Here is a 19,794-nt window from a genome sequence, read left to right on the forward strand (position 1 = left end):
GGGGGCTGCAAGCTGAATCTCGTCTCCCTAGAGGTTCCATCTCACTCGTTTTCCTTCCACTCTACCTTGTTCAAATCCACCTGGCAAAAGTCCTTTGCAAGAAGCAGCAGAGTGTCTCTACCATGTCTCAGCATCATCTGAGTCAAGAGGAGCCTGGCGGGCTGCAGTCCACGGGGTTGCAAAGAGTCAGACACGACTGAGTGACTGAGCACAGCACAAGGTAAGGCAAGAACTGAATTACTGATTAGAAAAATCTTCATTTCTTGACTGCACACAATCTGGGCGGCTTAAACTGTCCCGGGAAATTAAAAATTGTTTTTCATTATAAAGTGATATTCTCACGCTGCCAAGAAGTGTGGGAAGTAGAGACAAGTGAGAGTTCACAGATAATTTTATTACCGTAGCAAACTGCATTTCAGTCACTTGTTTTAAACCTATTTTTTAAAAATCACTTGCAATTACAGCCTGCATACCATCTTGGTAAGCTCTCTTCTTACTCACCATTACATTATAAACATTTTTTCACAGCTGCACCGCTTTCATACCCAAACTGTTTAATGACTACATGAGAAATAACAGTTTTGAATTAGATCAGGAAATTTAAAAGAAATACTTATTAACTTAATTAGCATGCAGTTGATCATACTAAGTCCTGAAAAATTGTCATCTTAGAAGTCTGTTGAGACAGGAAGATGCTCGTCACACGTATTTAAGTATTAATAAGTAAGATAATTATTTCTGGAATGTGGTTTTAATTTTCCCTTTTTGCCTTTTTTACTTTCTAGAATGTAATAATAGAATAATTAGTCTGTAATAAAGACACAAGGAACACTTTACAGGGAAAAAGAATTGCTGAGTGGGGATCTGATGCTAAGCAGCATTCTCTAGACTTCCCTGGTGGGTCCAGTGTTTAAGAATCCACTTGCCAATGCCGGGGTCACAGGCTTGATCCCTGGTCTGGGAAGATTCCATGTGCTGCAGAACAGCCACAACGGCTGAAGCTGCTGCAGTGAGAAGCCCCCGTTTCTTGCAACTGTCAGAAAGCCCGTGGGCAGAAAGAAAGACCCAGCGCAGCAAAAACTGAATGAATAAGTAAATAGCATCTCTCAAAAATGCCACTGAAGTCACCCTGAGTTTGGAATTAAGAAGCCAAAATTCATGAATAAAACAAAGGATAGGAAGGAAAACCCGCAGCGCTTGTCTTTGCTAGTACAGTTGGAGAGTTTTCAAGATCACCCAAGGTACAGGTGAGGTCACTCGGGCACTGGGGAGGAGCGGGGCTCAGGGGGAGAACCCTCTGAGTGCAAGTCTCAGGGGCTCTAAGCTAAGGTTACCTGATCTGAGACCCGGGTTTCCGGCCTGCCTGATACACGCCTTTGTAATGGAAATTGATCGTCTGCCCAGGGGTCGTTGACTCTGTGAGACACAGCTCTGTCACTTAGCTCTGCATCTAGGCTCAACTAGTAACGAGAAGCTGAAGTTGAACGGTTCTATGAAGACCTACAAGACCTTTTAGAACTAACACCCAAAAAAGATGTCCTTTTCATTATAGGGGACTGGAATGCAAAAGTAGGAAGTCAAGAAACACCTGGAGTAACAGGCAAATTTGGCCTTGGAATACGAAATGAAGCAGGGCAAAGACTAAGAGTTTTGCCAAGAAAATGCACTGGTCATAGCAAACACCCTCTTCCAACAACACAAGAGAAGACTCTACACATGGACATCACCAGATGGTCAACACCAAAATCAGATTGATTATATTCTATGCAGCCAAAGATGGAGAAGCTCTACACAGTCAACAAAAACAAGACCAGGAGCTGACTGTGGCTCAGATCATGAACTCCTTATTACCAAATTTAGACTGAAATTGAAGAAAACAGGGAAAACCACTAGACCATTCAGGTATGACCTAAATCAAATCCCTCATGATTATACAGTGGAAGTGAGAAATAGATCCAAGGGCCTAGATCTGATAGATAGAGTGCCTGATGAACTATGGAATGAGATTCGTGACATTGTGCAGGAGACAGGGATCAAGACCATCCCCATGGAAAAGAAATGCAAAAAAGCAAAATGGCTATCTGGTGAAGCCTTACAAATAGCTGTAAAAAGAAGAGAAGTGAAAAGCCAAGGAGAAAAGGAAAGATATAAGCATCTGAATGCAGAGTTCCAAAGAATAGCAAGAAGAGATAAGAAAGCCTTCTTCAGCGATCAGTGCAAAGAAATAGAGGAAAACAACAGAATGGGAAAGACTAGAGTTCTCTTCAAGAAAATTAGAGATACCAAGGGAACATTTCATGCAAAGATAGGCTCGATAAAGGACAGAAATGCTATGGACCTAACAGAAGCAGAAGATATTAAGAAGAGGTGGCAAGAATACACAGAAGAACTGTACAAAAAGGATCTTCAGGACCCAGATAATCACGATGGTGTGATCACTCATCTAGAACCAGACATCCTGGAATGTGAAGTCAAGTGGGCCTTAGAAAGCATCACTACGAACAAAGCTAGTGGAGGTGATGGAATTCCAGTGGAGCTATTTCAAATCCTGAAAGATGATGCTGTGAAAGTGCTGCGCTCAATATGCCAGCAAGTTTGGAAAACTCAGCAGTGGCCACAGGACTGGAAAAGGTCAGTTTTCATTCCAATCCCAAAGAAAGGCAATGCCAAAGAATGCTCAAACTACCGCACAATTGCATTCATCTCACACGCTAGTAAAGTAATGCTCAAAATTCTCCAAGCTAGGCTTCAGCAATACGTGAACCGTGAACTCCCTGATGTTCAAGCTGGTTTTAGAAAAGGCAGAGGAACCAGAGATCAAATTGCCAACATCCGCTGGATCATGGAAAAAGCAAGAGAGTTCCAGAAAAACATCTATTTCTGCTTTATTGACTATGCCAAAGCCTTTGACTGTGTGGATCACAATAAACTGTGGAAAATTCTGAAAGAGATGGGAATACCAGATCACCTGACCTGCCTCTTCAGAAGTCTGTATGCAGGCCAGGAAGCAACAGAACTGGACATGGAACAACAGACTGGTTCCAAACAGGAAAAGGAGTACGTCAAGGCTGTATATTGTCACCCTGCTTATTTAACTTCTATGCAGAGTACATCATGAGAAACGCTGGGGTGGAAGAAACACAAGCTGGAATCAAGATTGCTGGGAGAAATATCAATAACCTCAGATATGCAGATGACACCACCCTTATGGCAGAAAGTGAAGAGGAGCTAAAAAGCCTCTTGATGAAAGCAAAAGAGGAGAGTGAAAAAGTTGGCTTAAAGCTCAGCATTCAGAAAACGAAGATCATGGCATCCATTCCCATCACTTCATGGGAAATAGATGGAGAAACAGTGGAAACAGTGTCAGACTTTATTTTGGGGTGCTCCAAAATCACTGCAGATGGTGATTGCAGCCATGAAATTAAAAGACGCTTACTCCTTGGAAGAAAAGTTATGACCAACCTAGATAGCATATTCAAAAGCAGAGACATTACTTTGTCGACTAAGGTCCGTCTAGTCAAGGCTATGGTTTTTCCAGTAGTCATGTATGGATGTGAGAGTTGGACTGTGAAGAAGGCTGAGTGCCGAAGAATTGATGCTTTTGAACTGTGGTGTTGGAGAAGACTCTTGGGAGTCCCTTGGACTGGAGATCCAACCAGTCCATTCTGAAGGAGATCAGCCCTGGGATTTCTTTGGAAGGAATGATGCTAAAGCTGAAACTCCAGTACTTTGGCCACCTCATGAGAAGAGTTGACTCATTGGAAAAGACTTTGATGCTGGGAGGGATTGGGGGCAGGAGGAGAAGGGGACGACCGAGGATGAGATGGCTGGATGGCATCACTGACTTGATGGACGTGAGTCTGAGTGAACTCCGGGAGTTGGTGATGGACAGGGAGGCCTGGCGTGCTGTGATTCATGGGGTCAAAAAGAGTCGGACACGACTGAGCGACTGAACTGAACTGAGTAAGCTTTTCATTGTCGTTTGATTTTCTAAGTAGATTTGCTTAGAACTTCAATATGCAATTAGCCACTTGTGGAGCCAGGAATGCGGCCGGCCTGCTCTGGGCATTGCGGATACAAAGCCAGGTACAATAGCTATGTTCTCCTTCTCTGCTCCTCGGGGGACTGAGATAAACAAACAGGTGAGTAAAGTTTTATACATTAAATGCTATTGTGAAATATGCATATGAATTTGTTCAATTGCTCAGTCTGTGTGATTCTTTGTGACACCAGGACCTGCCAGGCTCCTCTTTGAAATCCTTGGGGTTTCCTAGGCAACAATGCTGGAGTGGGTTGTCATTTCCTCCTCCTCTGTTGCCATTTCTTCCTCGGGGATCTTCCCTGGATAGAATCCATGTCTTCGGCTTGGCAGGCAGGTTCTTTACCACGGAGCCACCTGGGAAATCCATGAATATGAATAAATGATAATAAATATGAATTAATATTAACAATAGTAAGACAATAGTTTTTCACAGAACTAGAACAAATAATTTCAAGATTTGTATGGAAATACAAAAAACCACGAATAGCCAAAGCAATCTTCAGAAAGAAGAATGGAACTGGAGGAATCAATTTGCCTGACTTCAGGCTCTACTACAAAGCCACAGTCATCAAGACAGTATGGTATTGGCACAAAGACAGACATATAGATCAATGGAACAAAATAGAAAGCCCAGAGATAAATCCACATACATATGGACACCTTATCTTTGACAAAGAGGCAAGAATATACAATGGAGTAAAGACAATCTCTTTAACAAGTGGTGCTGGGAAAACTGGTCAACCACTTGTAAAAGAATGAAACTAGATCACTTTCTAACACCGCACACAAAGATAAACTCAAAATGGATTAAAGATCTAAATGTAAGACCAGAAACTATAAAACTCTTAGAGGAGAACATAGGCAAAACACTCTCCGACATAAACCACAGCAGGATCCTCTATGACCCACCTCCCAGAATTCTGGAAATAAAAGCAAAAATAAACAAATGGGATCTAATTAAAATTAAAAGCTTCTGCACAACAAAGGAAAACATAAGCAAAGTGAAAAGACAGCCTTCCGAATGGGAGAAAATAATAGCAAACGAAGCAACTGACAAACAACTAATCTCAAAAATATACAAGCAACTCCTGCAGCTCAATTCCAGAAAAATAAACGACCCAATCAAAAAATGGGCCAAAGAACTAAATAGACATCTCTCCAAAGAAGACATACGGATGGCTAACAAACACATGAAAAGATGCTCAACATCACTCATTATTAGAGAAATGCAAATCAAAACCACAATGAGGTACCACTTCAGACCAGTCAGAATGTCTGCGATCCAAAAATCTGCAAGCAATAAATGCTGGAGAGGGTGTGGAGAGAAGGGAACCCTCCTACACTGTTGGTGGGAATGCAAACTAGTACAGCCACTATGGAGAACAGTGTGGAGATTCCTTAAAAAATTGCAAATAGAAATGCCTTATGACCCAGCAATCCCACTGTTGGGCATACACACAGAGGAAACCAGAATTGAAAGAGACACATGTACCCCAATGTTCATTGCAGCACTGTTTATAATAGCCAGGACATGGAAACAACCTAGATGTCCATCAGTAGATGAATGGATAAGAAAGCTGTGGTACATATACACAATGGAGTATTACTCAGCCATCAAAAAGAATACATTTGAATCAGTTCTGATGAGATGGATGAAACTGGAGCCGATTATACAGAGTGAAGTGAGCCAGAAAGAAAAACACCAATACAGTATACTAACACATATATATGGAATTTAGGAAGATGGCAATGATGACCCTGTATGCAGGACAGCAAAAAAGACACAGATGTGTATAGCGGACTTTTGGACTCAGAGGGAGAGGGAGAGGGTGTGATGATTTGGGAGAATGGCATTGAAACATATATAATATCATGTAAGAATCGAAATGCCAGTCTATGTCTGATGCAGGATATGACATGCTTGGGGCTGACACGCGGGGATGACCCAGAGAGATGTTGTAAAAAAAAACAATAATAAATGGGCTTTGAATAAAAAAAAAAAAAAAAAGTAAATTTTGGGTTCCTGGCACATGACTCCTAAAACCTTTGGAATCTCCAAAGTGATGTGTATGCTAATGAGATGACCATGGTTGGCCCTAGACAGTTTCAAGGTGGGGACTTGCCTAGCAGGAAAGTCAGGGCACCTTAGAGGATTGGAACTTTAAGCCCCAACCTGAGATTTCTAAGGATGGGAGGGAGGTGGGAGGCTGGGTAAACTGCTAATGGCCCATGATCCAACCAATCGTGTCTACTTAAGGAAGCTTCCACTAAAAAACCCTAAAGAAGTGGGTTCAGAGAGCTTCCCAGTTAGCAAACACACTGAGGAACGACGAAGGTGATGTATCCACAGAGGGCATGGACGCTCTGCACACCCTATCCCATCCCTGCCCAACGCAGCTCTTCCAGTGGCTGTTCTTGGATTTGAATTTTTTATAACAAACCAGTAGTGGGGGCTTCTCTGCTGGCTCAGCAGTAAGGAATCTGCCTGAGGACACGATTGAGTGACTTCACTTCACTTTCACTTTTCACTTTCATGCATTGGAGAAGGAAATGGCAACCCACTCCAGTATTCTTGCCTAGAGAATCCCAGGGATGGGGGAGCCTGGTGGGCTGCCGTCTTTGGGGTCACACAGAGTCGGACACAACTGAAGTGACTTTGCAGCAGCAGCAGCCGATGCAGGAGACCTGGTTCAATCCACTGGAGAAGGAAATGGCAACCCACTCCAGTATTCTTGCCTGGAAAATCCCATGGACAGAGGGCCCTGATGGGCTGCAGACCACGGGGTAGCAAAGAGTTGGACACGACAGAGTGACTAAACAACAGCAGCAATTTGTGGGTGAAGCCCCTTCCCGGCTTCTAGGAGCCATTCCGGGGAGTTATTGAACTTAAGGGGTGGGTTCTATAAACCCCTGATTTGCAGCCAGTTGGTCGAAGTAAAAGTGGCAACCTGAGATGTGTGACTGGGGTCAGAGTTGGGGGTGGTCTTGGGAGGCTGAGCCCATAACCTGTGGATTCTGACATGTAGGCTGGGTGGTTAGTGTCAGAATTGAACTGACTTGTCGGACACCCAGCTGTGTCTGAAGAACTTGGGGATTTGTGTTGGCAAAAGCACCACACAGCTGTGACTCAGGAAGCAGCGGAGCTCTGAAAATGCAGAGAAATGGCCCTTCACGCAGACCAGGAGAAGGGTTCCGGGAGAAGCGGATTACATGGAGACCTAAGGTTGACCAGGCAAAGCTGGGAGGGCAGGGCTGTAATGAAATTATTCCAGGCAGATGGAAAATCAAGAGGCGAGCTTCTCATTGCAGACATAAATTGTAAATGGACACTCTAGCTTCCGTACCTCGTTCTCTCTTAAGTTGGGTTACAATGAGTCTGTCTTCTGGGGTCCAGACATGTCCCCATGCAGTGACAAAGTTGATTCTCAGCCTGCTGATCAGAGGATGAGATCAGGAACACCGAGTTCCCATCGAGACAGAGCCACTAATCTGAGTGTCAAATGGATCTTCCCAGAAAACACTCCCTGCCTCGTTCCACATGATTGTTCAGACTGCAGTGAAAGTTCTTAAATATTTGCGGTTGGACAGTTTACTCACAGTGGGTGATCTGAACACAGGTCCAGCGTTGTTTTGAGACATGGTTTTCTTTTCGAAGCTGACATGGATCATCTCCGTGGTGCAGGAGTGGCCTGGTGAGGGTGACTGGGGGCGGGAGGCATGCACCCACACACCGCATCTGCTGGCTCACACTCACATCTACGCGTGCTCACTTCCACTCAGTGTCAGCTCTCTGCTGTCCACGCTGGAGGCCCTGCACGAGAGCCGGGTCTTGTCCCTTCAAGCCTTTTCAGACACAGCTGGCAACTTGCCTCTGTAGGGACAGTTCTGGGGCCTTGGTTAATCTGACACTGAGACCCACTGCCTGTCTGTCACTGCAAAATCCCTAGCTCTGGGACTGGACACACACGCCTCCCTTGATCACACCTGCAATGGGCTTGCATTCGTTCTCTGCTTTCGGCTTGTTTGTTTGGGGTGGGGTCAGAGGGCTCCAGTGACTGGTTCGTCTATTATTAAGGACCATGTACTGAGTGTCCCCCGGGTTCGAGGTCCCGTCCTGAGCCCCTCAAGGTGGCTGCTGTTACTCCAAGGCTCATGCTTAGGGAGGCGGTGGAGTCACTCCCCCCTCTCCCCAGCTTTTTCTGCCTTTCTTCCTAGAAAGGCGGTGTTTCCTCAGAGCATTTCCTGTGGGGTTTGGCCCCCAGGAGCCCTCAGGGTCTGCTGCTTGCCCCAAATATGTAGGAGAGCCCCAGGAATGTCCGCCTCACTCAGACACGGACCCCTTGTGAAGTGAACAATGGGCAGCCACCGACACAGCATCCAAGAAACGCAGCACTGCACACCCACACCGAGGGCAGCGCAAAGTCACCGCGCCCCTGGAGGGCCGCACAGACAGAGTCCTGCAGGCTTTTCCAACTCCAACTTGCCTTAAACATTTACTTAGAAAAGTGTGCTAAGAAGGCAGGAAAGTAACTGCTAGACTTTTTAAGTTATAGTTTGCTTTTTAAAGCCCTGTCAAAAATTTTGAAAAATTTATTGAAATTCAGTTGATTTACTTAAAGATTTATTGAAATAGAGTTGGGTTATTTAAAAATTTATTGAAACATATTTTAAATTTTATTGAAACACAGTTGATTTACTGTGTAAATCAACTATATTTCAATACACTAACTTATAAAATCTACCAGCTGCTTATGGCAGTGAACTGCAGTATTCTTGCCTGGAGAATTCCATGGACAGAAGAGCCTGGAGGGGTCGCAAAGAGCCAGACACAACTGAGTGACTAGCACTCACCACGTAGTGTTACCTTCTGTGGTATAGAAAAGTGACTCAGCTATACACATATACTCTTTTTCATGTTCTTTTCCAGTATGTTGCAGGATGCTGATATAGTTCCTTGTGCTCACAGCAGGCCCTTGTTTACCCATGCTACGTATGCTAGTCTGCATCTGCTGACTCCGAACTCCCAGCCCTTCCCTCCCCCTGCTCCCTGAAGAGACCTGTTAAATTTTGATGGCACTGAAGCTAGTACTGTTATGCCCAGTGTCTGAGTCCTTCCCGGACGAGCCCCCAAATGTTATGCCCAGTGTCTGAGTCCCCAAAACTGAGAGAATAAGACGTCCACAGCAATGCAAAAGCATAAAGGGGTTTATTGCTAGCTCGAGCTAGGGCCCAAGTCTCATCCAGCACAGTGGAATCTTGACAAGAGCCCCGAGCTCTAAATCACAGCTGCTTATATACAGGCGGTCTTTTGTCTCAGCAATAGTGTAGTTGGCGTGTGGTGATTGACTCAACCTTGGGTCATCGGCGGGGGTGGGGGGGGACCTTGGTGTTATCGGGGACCTTGGTGGGGCTTCCCAGAATTATGACTCATGCTTACAGGAACCTGAGGCTTAGGCCTAGTGTGGCCTGTTGAGCCTGTCATGGCTCAGGTCAGGTCCCAACATTCCCCCCTGTCTCTTGATCATATAGAGGAATCTTCCTCTTTATTTTGGGGCAAGGCCTGGTATTGTTGCCTGAGTACGAGTAGTTGGACTGTATTAATACGTTCCTTTACAAAAGTTACAAGCTTGTTTAGGATACATGGGCCAAAAGTGAGTATTAATAGTAGCACCATAAGAGGTCCCACCAGGGTGGAAATCAGTGTTGTTAGCCGTGGAGATTGTTGGAACCGAGACTCAAACCATCCCTGTTGGGCTTCTCGCTCTCTTTTCCATTGAGCTAGTCCTTCCCTTACTTTGGCCATAGATTCTCTCACTACCCCAGTGTGGTCTGCGTAAAAACAACATTCTCCCAGAGCTGCGCAGAGCCCCCCTTGTTGCAAGAAAACCAGATCTAACCCTCTTCTGTTCTGTAAGACTACCTTGGACAGGGAAGTCAATGATCTTTCTAGGTGACTAATTGACTCTTCTATGCAGGTAATGTCTTCATCTATAGCTGCCCCCAATGACGTAAACCCTTTGCCTTAGAGGGGCAAGGCCGTTATCCCGGTTCCTGCTCTGGCAACCCCAAGGCTGAACATGGTTGCTAATGTGATGGCCGTAATGGGCTCTCTCTTAATTCTGTTTCCTGCCAACTGATTTGATATTTCTCCAGTCCAATAGCTATACATAACTTCTTCAGGGTGGTATAAGATTTGGGGTACAACAGCCACCAATATGCAAAACTCTCTATTTTGATTAAAAACTGAGACATGTAAGCATGGAGTCAGTGCGGCATGAGAGCAGACCCATCAACCCCCTGCCTCTGGCACAATCCATTTTGTCTGATTTAACTCTGTGAGCTCAGCTGATCGAGAGCACAAGGGAGATTTCTCTGGTGGGACCTTACCTACACAAAGTCCTTTTCCCCACACTTCTTTCATTGTGAGGCTCACCTTTTGTTCTCCCCAGTGGCACGTAGGTGGATCTATGCTAGTGGTCAGGCTGTAAGAAGCATCTAAGCCTATTGCTTCATTATAGGGAGGGTACAGAGTGTAGCAGAGCCAACAGGATTTAGTTGCTTCTGGGTTGGTTTGGTTTAGGGTTGTATAGGCTGCCCTAACTAATTTCCACAATGGGTCTGATTTCCCGAAGTTGGGGATGTGGACTGGGGGACCAAGGGAACCAGAGGATGTGGAATCCAGTGTAGCAAGGCTCAGCGTTGGGTATGTCTCAGCTATTTCTAGTGAATCAATCTTTTCGACCGGGTTGGGACCTATACTATGCACCTGTGTTGGCTCTATGATCTGGCTGACAATTATAAATCCTCCAAAATACCCATGGGTCCATTGGGCGCTAGTTTGTATTCCCCAGGACAGACCGGAAACCCAAGACCTCTCTTTTCTCGCAGCCTCTTGATTGAACCTTATTCTAACTTGTGAATAGTCATATTTGACACAGTGATAGTATGGGTCTCCAAGGGCTTGGGCTGAGGGCCCTGCAAACGAGAAGTTTAGTAGGTCTCGGTTTCCTACCTCCCAACGCCATTTTCCATCATTAGAAGTTACACAACTCCAGGACTTACAGAAGTGGTCCTGTAGACCCCCACAAGTCTTCCGGTTGCTCCTTTGGTGGCCAGGACATGCCCAGAACCTGTAAAGTTGGAGGAGACCCTTTGCCCAGGGTATACCCACCACCTCTTTTAGGTCAAAGTACAGATCTGGCCACCAGGTGTTTGGGGGATGTGTTCCTGAGGTTAAGTTAAGTACCTCTCGCATCAGTCTGTTTTGAAGTTTCCAGGTGATCCTGGCCAGCTGGTGCGGGTTTCCATTGGTGGCTCCCGGGTCGAGGAGGATGGTCACCAACAGGAGGATCAGGGTGATTCATCTGAGTCCTGTCGACGGGTGAGCTTCATCTTTAAAGGGTCGGAGGGATGTGGTGTCACCTTCCATTCTCTCTGGGCCTTTTCCTGTTCCTCCGGAGCGGCACAGCGCACGTGGTTACAGTGCACCCAAGGTCCAACACCATCGACCTTCCGGGCAGTAGGGGTAGTAAGAAGAACAACATAAGGGCCCTTCCATCTAGGCTCTAATGTCTTGACTTGATGCCGTTTGACCCAAACCCAGTCCCCCGGACCAATGTTGTGTGAAGGAATTGTTCCCTTCTCTTGGCCTTTATGGATTTCTTTGAGTAAAGTCCAGATGTGCACATGCACCTTGCTTAAGGCCAATAGAGCTTTTTGGAACTGCCGCAATGAAGGAGGCGGCTGGATTCTTCCCTCGAAGATAGGACACACTGGAGGGGCCCCCCATAAACAATTTCAAAGGGGGTTAGGTTTAACTTGTAGGGGGTATTACGCGCTCGGAAGAGAGAGAAGGGAAGGAGAGTCACCCAGTCCCCACCAGTCTCTATCGCCAGTTTTGCCAAAGTTTCTTTTAGAGTCCGATTCATTCTTTCTACCTGTCCTGAGCTCTGGGGATTGTATTTGCAATGCAGTTTCCATTTGGTCCCCAGAGCTAAGGCCAGTCCCTGAACAATTTGACTCACAAAAGCAGGTCCATTATCAGAGCCAATGGTCACCAGCAACCCAAACCTAGGCACTATCTCTTCTAGGAGTCTTTTAGCTATCATTGTTGCTGTTTCCCTCTTAGTGGGATATGTTTTTACCCACCCAGAGAAAGTATCGACCAGAACTAACAGATAACGGTACCCATACTTGCCTGGCCTTACCTCTGTAAACTCTATCTCCCAGTGTTGTCCCGGCCTTTCTCCCCAGTACCTTATACCCGTGTGCTCTCCTCTTCCTGGTCTCATCATCTGGCACGCCTTACAGGCCCGGACTATGTCTTTTATAGTTGCCTTTTGTCGGGGAAACCGCAGACGCGCTGTCTGTAAGAGTGCTAGAGTCTTTTTCTCTCCCCGATGGGTGGTCTGATGTAGGTGCGTGCAAAGGTGTCGACCCAAGTTAGCTGGAAGCAACAAGTTGTCATTTTGGTCTTGATACCATCTGTCTTTGCCCTCCAGACAGTTGGCATTCTCTTGAATCCAGCTTAGATCGGAAGAGGAATATTTGGGGGTCGGGGGCAGGGTTCCCATTTCCGGGGGTGGCAATCCCACAGTCAATATGGGGGTTTTACAGTCTCTGAGAGCTGCTTGAGAATCCCTTCAATGGCATGGGGAGTGTAGACCAGGAGCTGTTGTCCATACGTTAACTTGTCGGCATCATGGACGAGGAGAGCAGTGGCTGCGATGATTCGGAGGCAGGGTGGCCACCCTGCGGCCACTGGGTCCAGTCTTTTAGAGAGGTAGGCTACAGGTTGCCTCCAAGGCCCCCATTGCTGCATCAAGACTCCCTTTCTTATTCCCTGTCTTCCATCCACAAACAGTTGGAAGGGCTTAGACGGGTTAGGGAGAGCAAGGGTGGGGGCTTTCAGCAGAGCCTGTCGAAGTTTTTGAAATGCCTGTCTCATTGGCTCAGTCCAAGTCCAGTTTTTACTCTCTTTGCTCCCTTCATACAATGGCCGGGCCTTTTTAGCAAACCCCAAGATCCACAGCCTGCAATACCCAACGGTCTCAAGAAATTTTCTCATTTGATGAGGAGTAAGGACTGAGTATTGGGCCCCCATGTCCACCATGAAGCCGACCGCTTTCCCCTCCACATGTATAGTTACCCAGGACTTGGGGAGGGGGCTGAGCCCTGACCCCCCTAATCATTATCATCTCCTGCATATAAGACATGGGCCCCCGGGGAAGGTGCTTCTTCCTGGTGGGCTTTTCCCCCGGTTTTCTTTTAGGGCACTCTCTTCTCCAGTGTCCTCACTCTTGACAATATGCACGTTGGTCCTTTCTTAGTCTCTTTCATTCGTCTCTCGGCCTGACTTTACTAGTTCCCTGAGGATTAGCTCCTTGTCTCACCCCTGCAAAGAATATCTGGGCTAATTCTTTTTGATTCTTGTGGTTTTCCTCGGCCCTGAACTTTCTCTCTTCCCGTCTAACACATTTTTTTCTTTCTTTTGGAGTTTCCCTATGGTTAAAAACCCTCTCTGCTGCCCTCACCAGGTCTTGTATGGATTGTTCCCCTAACCTCTCTATTTTCTGCAGTTTCTTCCTGATATCTGGGGCTGCCTGATTTACAAATGCTAGCATAACTGCCGTGCGTGACTCATCGGCCTGTGGGTCCATAGGGGTGTACTGCCTAAAAGCTTTTATTACTCTCTCAAGGAAGGCTGCTGGGCTCTCATTTGGCTCCTGTCTAATCAGATTTACCTTAGCCAAATTTGTTGGTTTCCTGGCGGCTGCTGGGAGGCCAGCCATGAAAGTCTGGCGGTATACTCGGAGACGCTCCCTACCTTCAGCACGCTCGAAGTCCCATCGGGGCCGCGTCAGGGGGAATCCCTCATCAATCAGATTAGGTTGTGCGGTAGGTCTCTCATCCACCCCTGGAACATTTTTCCGTGCTTCCGACAATATCCGTTCGCGTTCCTCTGTGGTGAAAAGCACTTGTAACAGCTGCTGAAATCATCCCAAGTGGGGTTATGGGTGAATCCAAGAATGAATGGGTTTGGGTTTCCCAATTAGATCACTAGCTGAAAAGGGCCAGTATTGGTACATTCCTTACCTGTCCGGGCTGGCTGGCTCTGCCCGAACAGGAAGTGCTCGGACCGTGGAGGTGGGGGCTTCCGGGTTATCTTCGTCCGTCATACTGGGGACTCCCCTAGTCCTTCCTCCAGTTCCCCGGGCATGGCGCCCTTCCCAGGTTGGGGCCGAAGGTTCGGTATCCCTTCGTGTTCCTCCGGACGAAATCTGAGGTACCTGAGGGGGCAAAGGCGGATGCACATAGCGGGGTGGGGAGAGATCGGTTTCTAGGTCAATTAGGTTAGGACAGAGTGAGGAGTCCTGGAATACCGGCTTCACCCGGCCGCTGCGCTCTTTGTGTTCTTCCTCTTTGGATGTTTCCACAATAAGTACCTGTGGGATAGACGAAGTGGGGGAAGGGGAAGTAAAGGGCTGGGGAATAAAAGGTCTCAGCTAGGCTGGTGGATTTTCTACCAAATCCTGTCAGACCAAAATATAGGGAGTTTGGACTGGGTGTCCAGACGGGCCAGGAGCAAGCATTTTCTCTCTAACTGCTTGAATAATTGGCAGGCTGAAGGTTCCCTCTCGCGGCCAGCTGACATCAAAGGCAGGCCACTCGGCGGAACAAAAAATCATTAATTGTTCTTCACCAACATCGATAGATTTTGTGCTCTAGACTTAAAATCAGAAAAGTGGTCAGTCATAAGGGACAAAGGAGTAGAAGTTGCTTGCCCCATGATTACAGAGGAGAACACAGGAGACAAAATGAACACACAAAGAGCAGACAATGCCGGCACTCACACAGACACGACAAACAGATAAGGAACACACGTCGGCCGAGAACACAGCACTAGGTCTTCCTGGCACCGCCCCCCCCCCGAAACTTCCTTTCCCTTGAGGTTATCTTACCAACAAGATGTCCACAGAGCCAGCCGCCTTCCCAGCACGATGCCGGGCCTCGGCCTTATGCCGGCTAGGTTTAATCCCCTTATAGAGCTCTTTCAGGTTAAGGAACCCCTTCTGCCGGGAGGGTGTTATTCCCCTCAGTTAAAAGGAATCCCGGACGAGCCCCCAAATGTTATGCCGTGTCCGAGTCCCCAAAACTGAGAGAATAAGATGTTCACAGCAATGCAAAAGCATAAAGGGGTTTATTGCTAGCTCGAGCTAGGGCCCAAGTCTCATCCAGCACAGTGGAATCTTGATGAGAGCCCCGAGCTCTAAATCACAGCTGCTTATATACAGGCGGTCTTTTGTCTCAGCAATAGTGTAGTTGGCGTGTGGTGATTGACTCAACCTTGGGTCATGGGGGGGGGACCTTGGTGGGGCTTCCCAGAATTGACTCATGCTTACAGGAACCTGAGGCTTAGGCCTAGTGTGGATGGCTCAGGTCAGGTCCCAACAGTACCTAGTTTTAAAAACAACCAGGAAGCTTCCCTGGTGGTCCACTTTGGTTTAAGAATCCACCTTGCAATGCAAGAGACACGGGTTGGATCCCCGGTCTGGGAAGACCCTACATGCCATGGAGCAACTAAATCTGTGCGCCACAACCCCTGAGCCCGTGCTCCGGAGCCTGGGAACTGCAGCTGCTGAACACATGTGCCTCAGCAACTGAAGCCCTTTGCAACAAAAGCCATGCAACCAGAAGCCTGCCCACCGCAAGGAAGAGCAGCCCTCCCTCGCCGCAGCTAGAAAGCCAGAGTGCAGCGACAATGACGTGCACTGCACAAAGGGAACTAAACAAGTAAATCTTTAGAAAGAACATAAACCACCAGAATGAGTCAGGAGCTCGGAATGGAGACCAGGATGGCCACGGGCTCACTCGGCAACCCTTTCTGGCCACGAGGGACACACTCTGGGCTACCCTCCCCCGCCTTCAGCATTTATGGACAACGTATCTTCAAAGATGGACTCAGACGCTCTTTTGATTCTTTTATTGACAATTTGAGTACGACCTTAGACAATTGTTGCCGAGTATTTCCTTATACAACTTAGAAAAAAATAAAGACTCTTCTGCAAAGACTTTATATCTTTTCTTTTGCTAGATTCAGATTTTTGTGACGCGGTTCAGTGCTCAGACATGTTCATTTATAGTGGTTTGTGATTCAGCCTCGTTTACAGTGGCTGTTTATCCTTTAACTTGTTTTAAGAATCAATTTATGCTATTTTGAGAAAGAAAAAAAGAAGGCTACCATCAGGAAAAGAGCAGAAACCTAGAGATTCTACTGCCAGAACAAGTGGGAGCAAACCTTGCTCAGCTTGGCACCCCCAACAAACCATGCAAATCGGGGAGGAGGCAATATCATCAGCATCATTAAACCTGAGACCCATGGAGGGTATGAAATGCTGGGAGCTCCCCACGACAGAGGGAGCCATCTGACTGTACTGTGGGGTCGGAGTAAGGAGCTGTTGGGACCACTGGTAGTGCGCAGGAGGGCCCCCAGTGGGTTCTAGGCTGAGCCCTGATGCCAGCCAACCACAGGGGTGGCTCAAGCCCGGTGCCCTGCCTTTTTCTCACTCGAGACACCAGCTCTGCCTCATCTCTGTACTACCCATAGGCACCCTGACAAGAGGCAGCAGCCTTGGGGCCATGATGGGGAGGCTGGATCAACAGAGTGAAGCTACGTGACTCCTTTCCCACTGACGGGGCTGTCTCCTGCCAATCACGTTCCAGGTTCAGGACCTCCACGGGAGGGAGCGGGGTGGGACAGTCCCTGGATGGATGCTTAGGGACAGGGGGCACAGGACATCTGCGGGGGCTTGCTGAGGTTTCCCCCCCTCTCCCTCCAGCAAGGATTTCTGGTGCTATGTCTACAAAGATGAGGCTGGCTACCGGTCTCCAAATCCATCCGAAGGAAGCCCTGTGCTCACAGGAGAGTCATCACACCCTCAGGGACCGTCACCACCTTCCCGAGAAGGTGGACCACGAGAACAAAAGGCAGTGGTTAGACTGTTCCCCCCGCACACTGTGCCATGGAGAGGGAGGCTGGTGGCATTCAGCGAAAATGCGTCTCTCTTTGATGCACTGCGAATGACATATAAAACAAAGATGAAAACTTGATCAGCAATCCAGTTCAAGCTGTGCTAACGTGAGGAAAAACTCTGTGAGTTTACAATCATAGAGAAAAGAACTCTGAGTAACCCACTGGGTGGACAGAGCCCCCATGCAGGTTGCCCTGAACCTGGTTAATTACACTTATATTGTATTTTGATTCCACATCACAGTTCGTCCGCAGTGACCCCTTTATCCTTTCTAGGCACTTTTGTTGTTGTTGCAGCTTCCCTGTGTGTCTTATTGCTTTGACAACTGCAATTTGAATCAGATCTGAAAGAGATCTAGAAGAAAATATACTCTGATATAAAACAGTGTAATTAAAGTTGTCCAGGCAGATAGAAAGAGCATGACCCTTCTGATCTGCCTGGTTTCATTCTGACGGGCTGGAAAGGTTCCTTCTTTAGAGATTCTGCTTTAATAAACTGCGTGTTTGTTAACACTGAGAATCATCACTGAACTCATTTCTAACAGTGTCTCCTTTAGAGGGCCCTTGTCACACGTACAGTGAAGCCAGACATATGAGCTTATTTTTCACGCTCAAAATGAGTGCTTAAAGTCAAATTCTAGATTTTGTAATGTTTTCAGAAAAACAACCTCTAAAGTTGCAGAGAGTTAAATGGAGTGAATGTTCAAATACATACACTTTGAGCATTCAATGTTCAGATTAACTTTCATAATTTCTCAGTTGACAAGCTGATTCATGCAGAGTTGATGTTTCATTAATGCAAGAAATAAATATAGAATTCTTAGGGATAAACACATAGTTTTGACTACTGCCTGTGGCTCTTTGGGAATACATGCTTCCTGAAGATTTAAATAAGTCCGTTGCTATTTAAGCCGTGCATGAAGTTCTCAGAATCCACTGCAGTCTTACAGAGAACCACAGGCAATAGTCTCTCAAAATCATTCCCCACCCCACCAAAGGCTTCTTCCCAGTATTTGCTGAAGGTAAAAGGCAAGTAATTGAGAAATCTGTCTCTATGTATTTATCCAGCCTGACCTGAATTCAATCAAGAATGACAGCGCACACAGACGGGGAACTGCACCGTCCTCTGTGCTCTGACTGTGAGTGTATTTTCGGGGCTTGAGAATACTTCTGGTGGGACTCATCACTAGCTTCGCTGTTTCTCAGGGGCCCGGAGACAGGGGATCCTGGGAGCTCCTCCGATGACTTTGCTTTGGTGGTTTTGGAAAGAACTGGAAATGTGCGTGTTTGTGTGTGTGTGTGTGTTTACAGAGAGGAACAAGCACAAGATATTAGGGCGCCGTGTATTTCCCAGCAGGATGGCGGCTGAGTGCGCCTGCGTGGCCGCTGTTCCAGCTACACGTCGAACCAGTGGTCCCCCATGCAGGCGCGGTTCCACTCGCAACCGCAGTTCCAGCACCACTGGAGCTGGCACTGGGGCTGCGGGCACTTCATATGCATGCATCCTCCTGCGGGCAGAGAGGGGACACGGATGAGCGCCTGGGCGACACTCCCACACCCGCCCGCGTGCCCACAGATGACTTTCCGTGGAATCACCGCAAGCAACGGAAGGGCAGAGTCTGAACATCTGACCTTCATGAGGAACGGAGTGAATAACCCATATGGGAAAATAATCTGGAGCAGACGGGTTCACTTAGCCCCTGAAACTAACCCAACATTGTAAATCAATTATACGACAGTACTTTTTTTCTTTAAATGAGGACTTCCCTGGTTGTCCAGTGGCTAAGATTCCATGCTTCCCAATGGAGGGAGCCTGGGTTCCATCCCTGGTAAGGGAACCAGATCCCACATGCCACCGACTAAAATTCCCATGGGTTGCAACTGAGACCCAGCACATCCAAAATAAAGATGAATGTTTTTTAAGAAAAGAAATGATTGAGATCGAAGCATGCCACTTTCATCAAGGACCAACTTTATTTGTAAATCCGAGTTTACTGACTTCTCTTGAGATGGGTTTTAAAGACAAATGCTTTGTGTTTCACAGCCAGGGGTCAATTCCTTAATTAAATATATAGTAAATTTAATATTTTAAGTATACAATAATGTATTTTGCAATTTAATATATAATAATGTTAATATATACCATGAGTAATTTTTAATCACTTCTTCAGTGTTACTTGGCTTGAAAAAATTCATAATTCAGGAGTTGGGACAGTTGTTTTAAAAGCATTTAATATTGAATACGGTCCTTCGTGCTATTTAAAATTTTATTTAAGATGAGGGTTGTTGTTGTTCAGTTGCTAAGTCGTGTCTGACTCTCTGTGACCCCATAGACTGCAGCATGCCAGGCTTCCCTGTCCTTCACTATCTCCCAGAGTTTGCTCAATGCCATGCCCGTTGAGTCAGTGATGCCATCCACCCATCTCACTCTTTATCACTCCCTCTCCTGCTGCTCTCAGTCTTTCCCAGCATCAGGGTCTTCTCCAATAAGGTGGCTCTTCCCATCAGGTGGCCAACGTACTGGAGCTTCAGCTTCAGCATCAGTCCTTCCAATGAATGTTCAGGGTTGATTTCCCTTAGGATTGACTGGTTTGATCTCCTTGCAGTCCAAGGGACTCTCAAGAGTCTTTTCTAACACCACAGTTTGAAAGCATCAATTGTTTGGCACTCAGCCTTCTTTATAGTCCAGCTCTCACATCCATACATGACTACTGGAAAAATC

General features: G+C 46.8%; 1 protein-coding gene across 1 annotated transcript in view; it reads right to left on the bottom strand.

Moving 5' to 3' along the window:
• Window positions 1-16,010: 16,010 nt before the first annotated feature.
• PRKN (parkin RBR E3 ubiquitin protein ligase) overlaps window positions 16,011-19,794 on the bottom strand; it is a 1,215,957-nt gene continuing 1,212,173 nt past the window's right edge. Inside the window, exon 12 of the mRNA XM_040238940.1 lies at window positions 16,011-18,580. Coding sequence (XP_040094874.1) covers window positions 18,468-18,580 — 113 coding nt within the window. The 3' untranslated portion in view covers window positions 16,011-18,467. The remainder of the gene's footprint in view (window positions 18,581-19,794) is intronic.

The sequence above is a fragment of the Oryx dammah genome, unplaced genomic scaffold, assembly GCF_014754425.2.
Source record: "Oryx dammah isolate SB20612 unplaced genomic scaffold, SCBI_Odam_1.1 HiC_scaffold_4, whole genome shotgun sequence".
Classification (NCBI taxonomy): Eukaryota; Metazoa; Chordata; class Mammalia; order Artiodactyla; family Bovidae; genus Oryx; species Oryx dammah.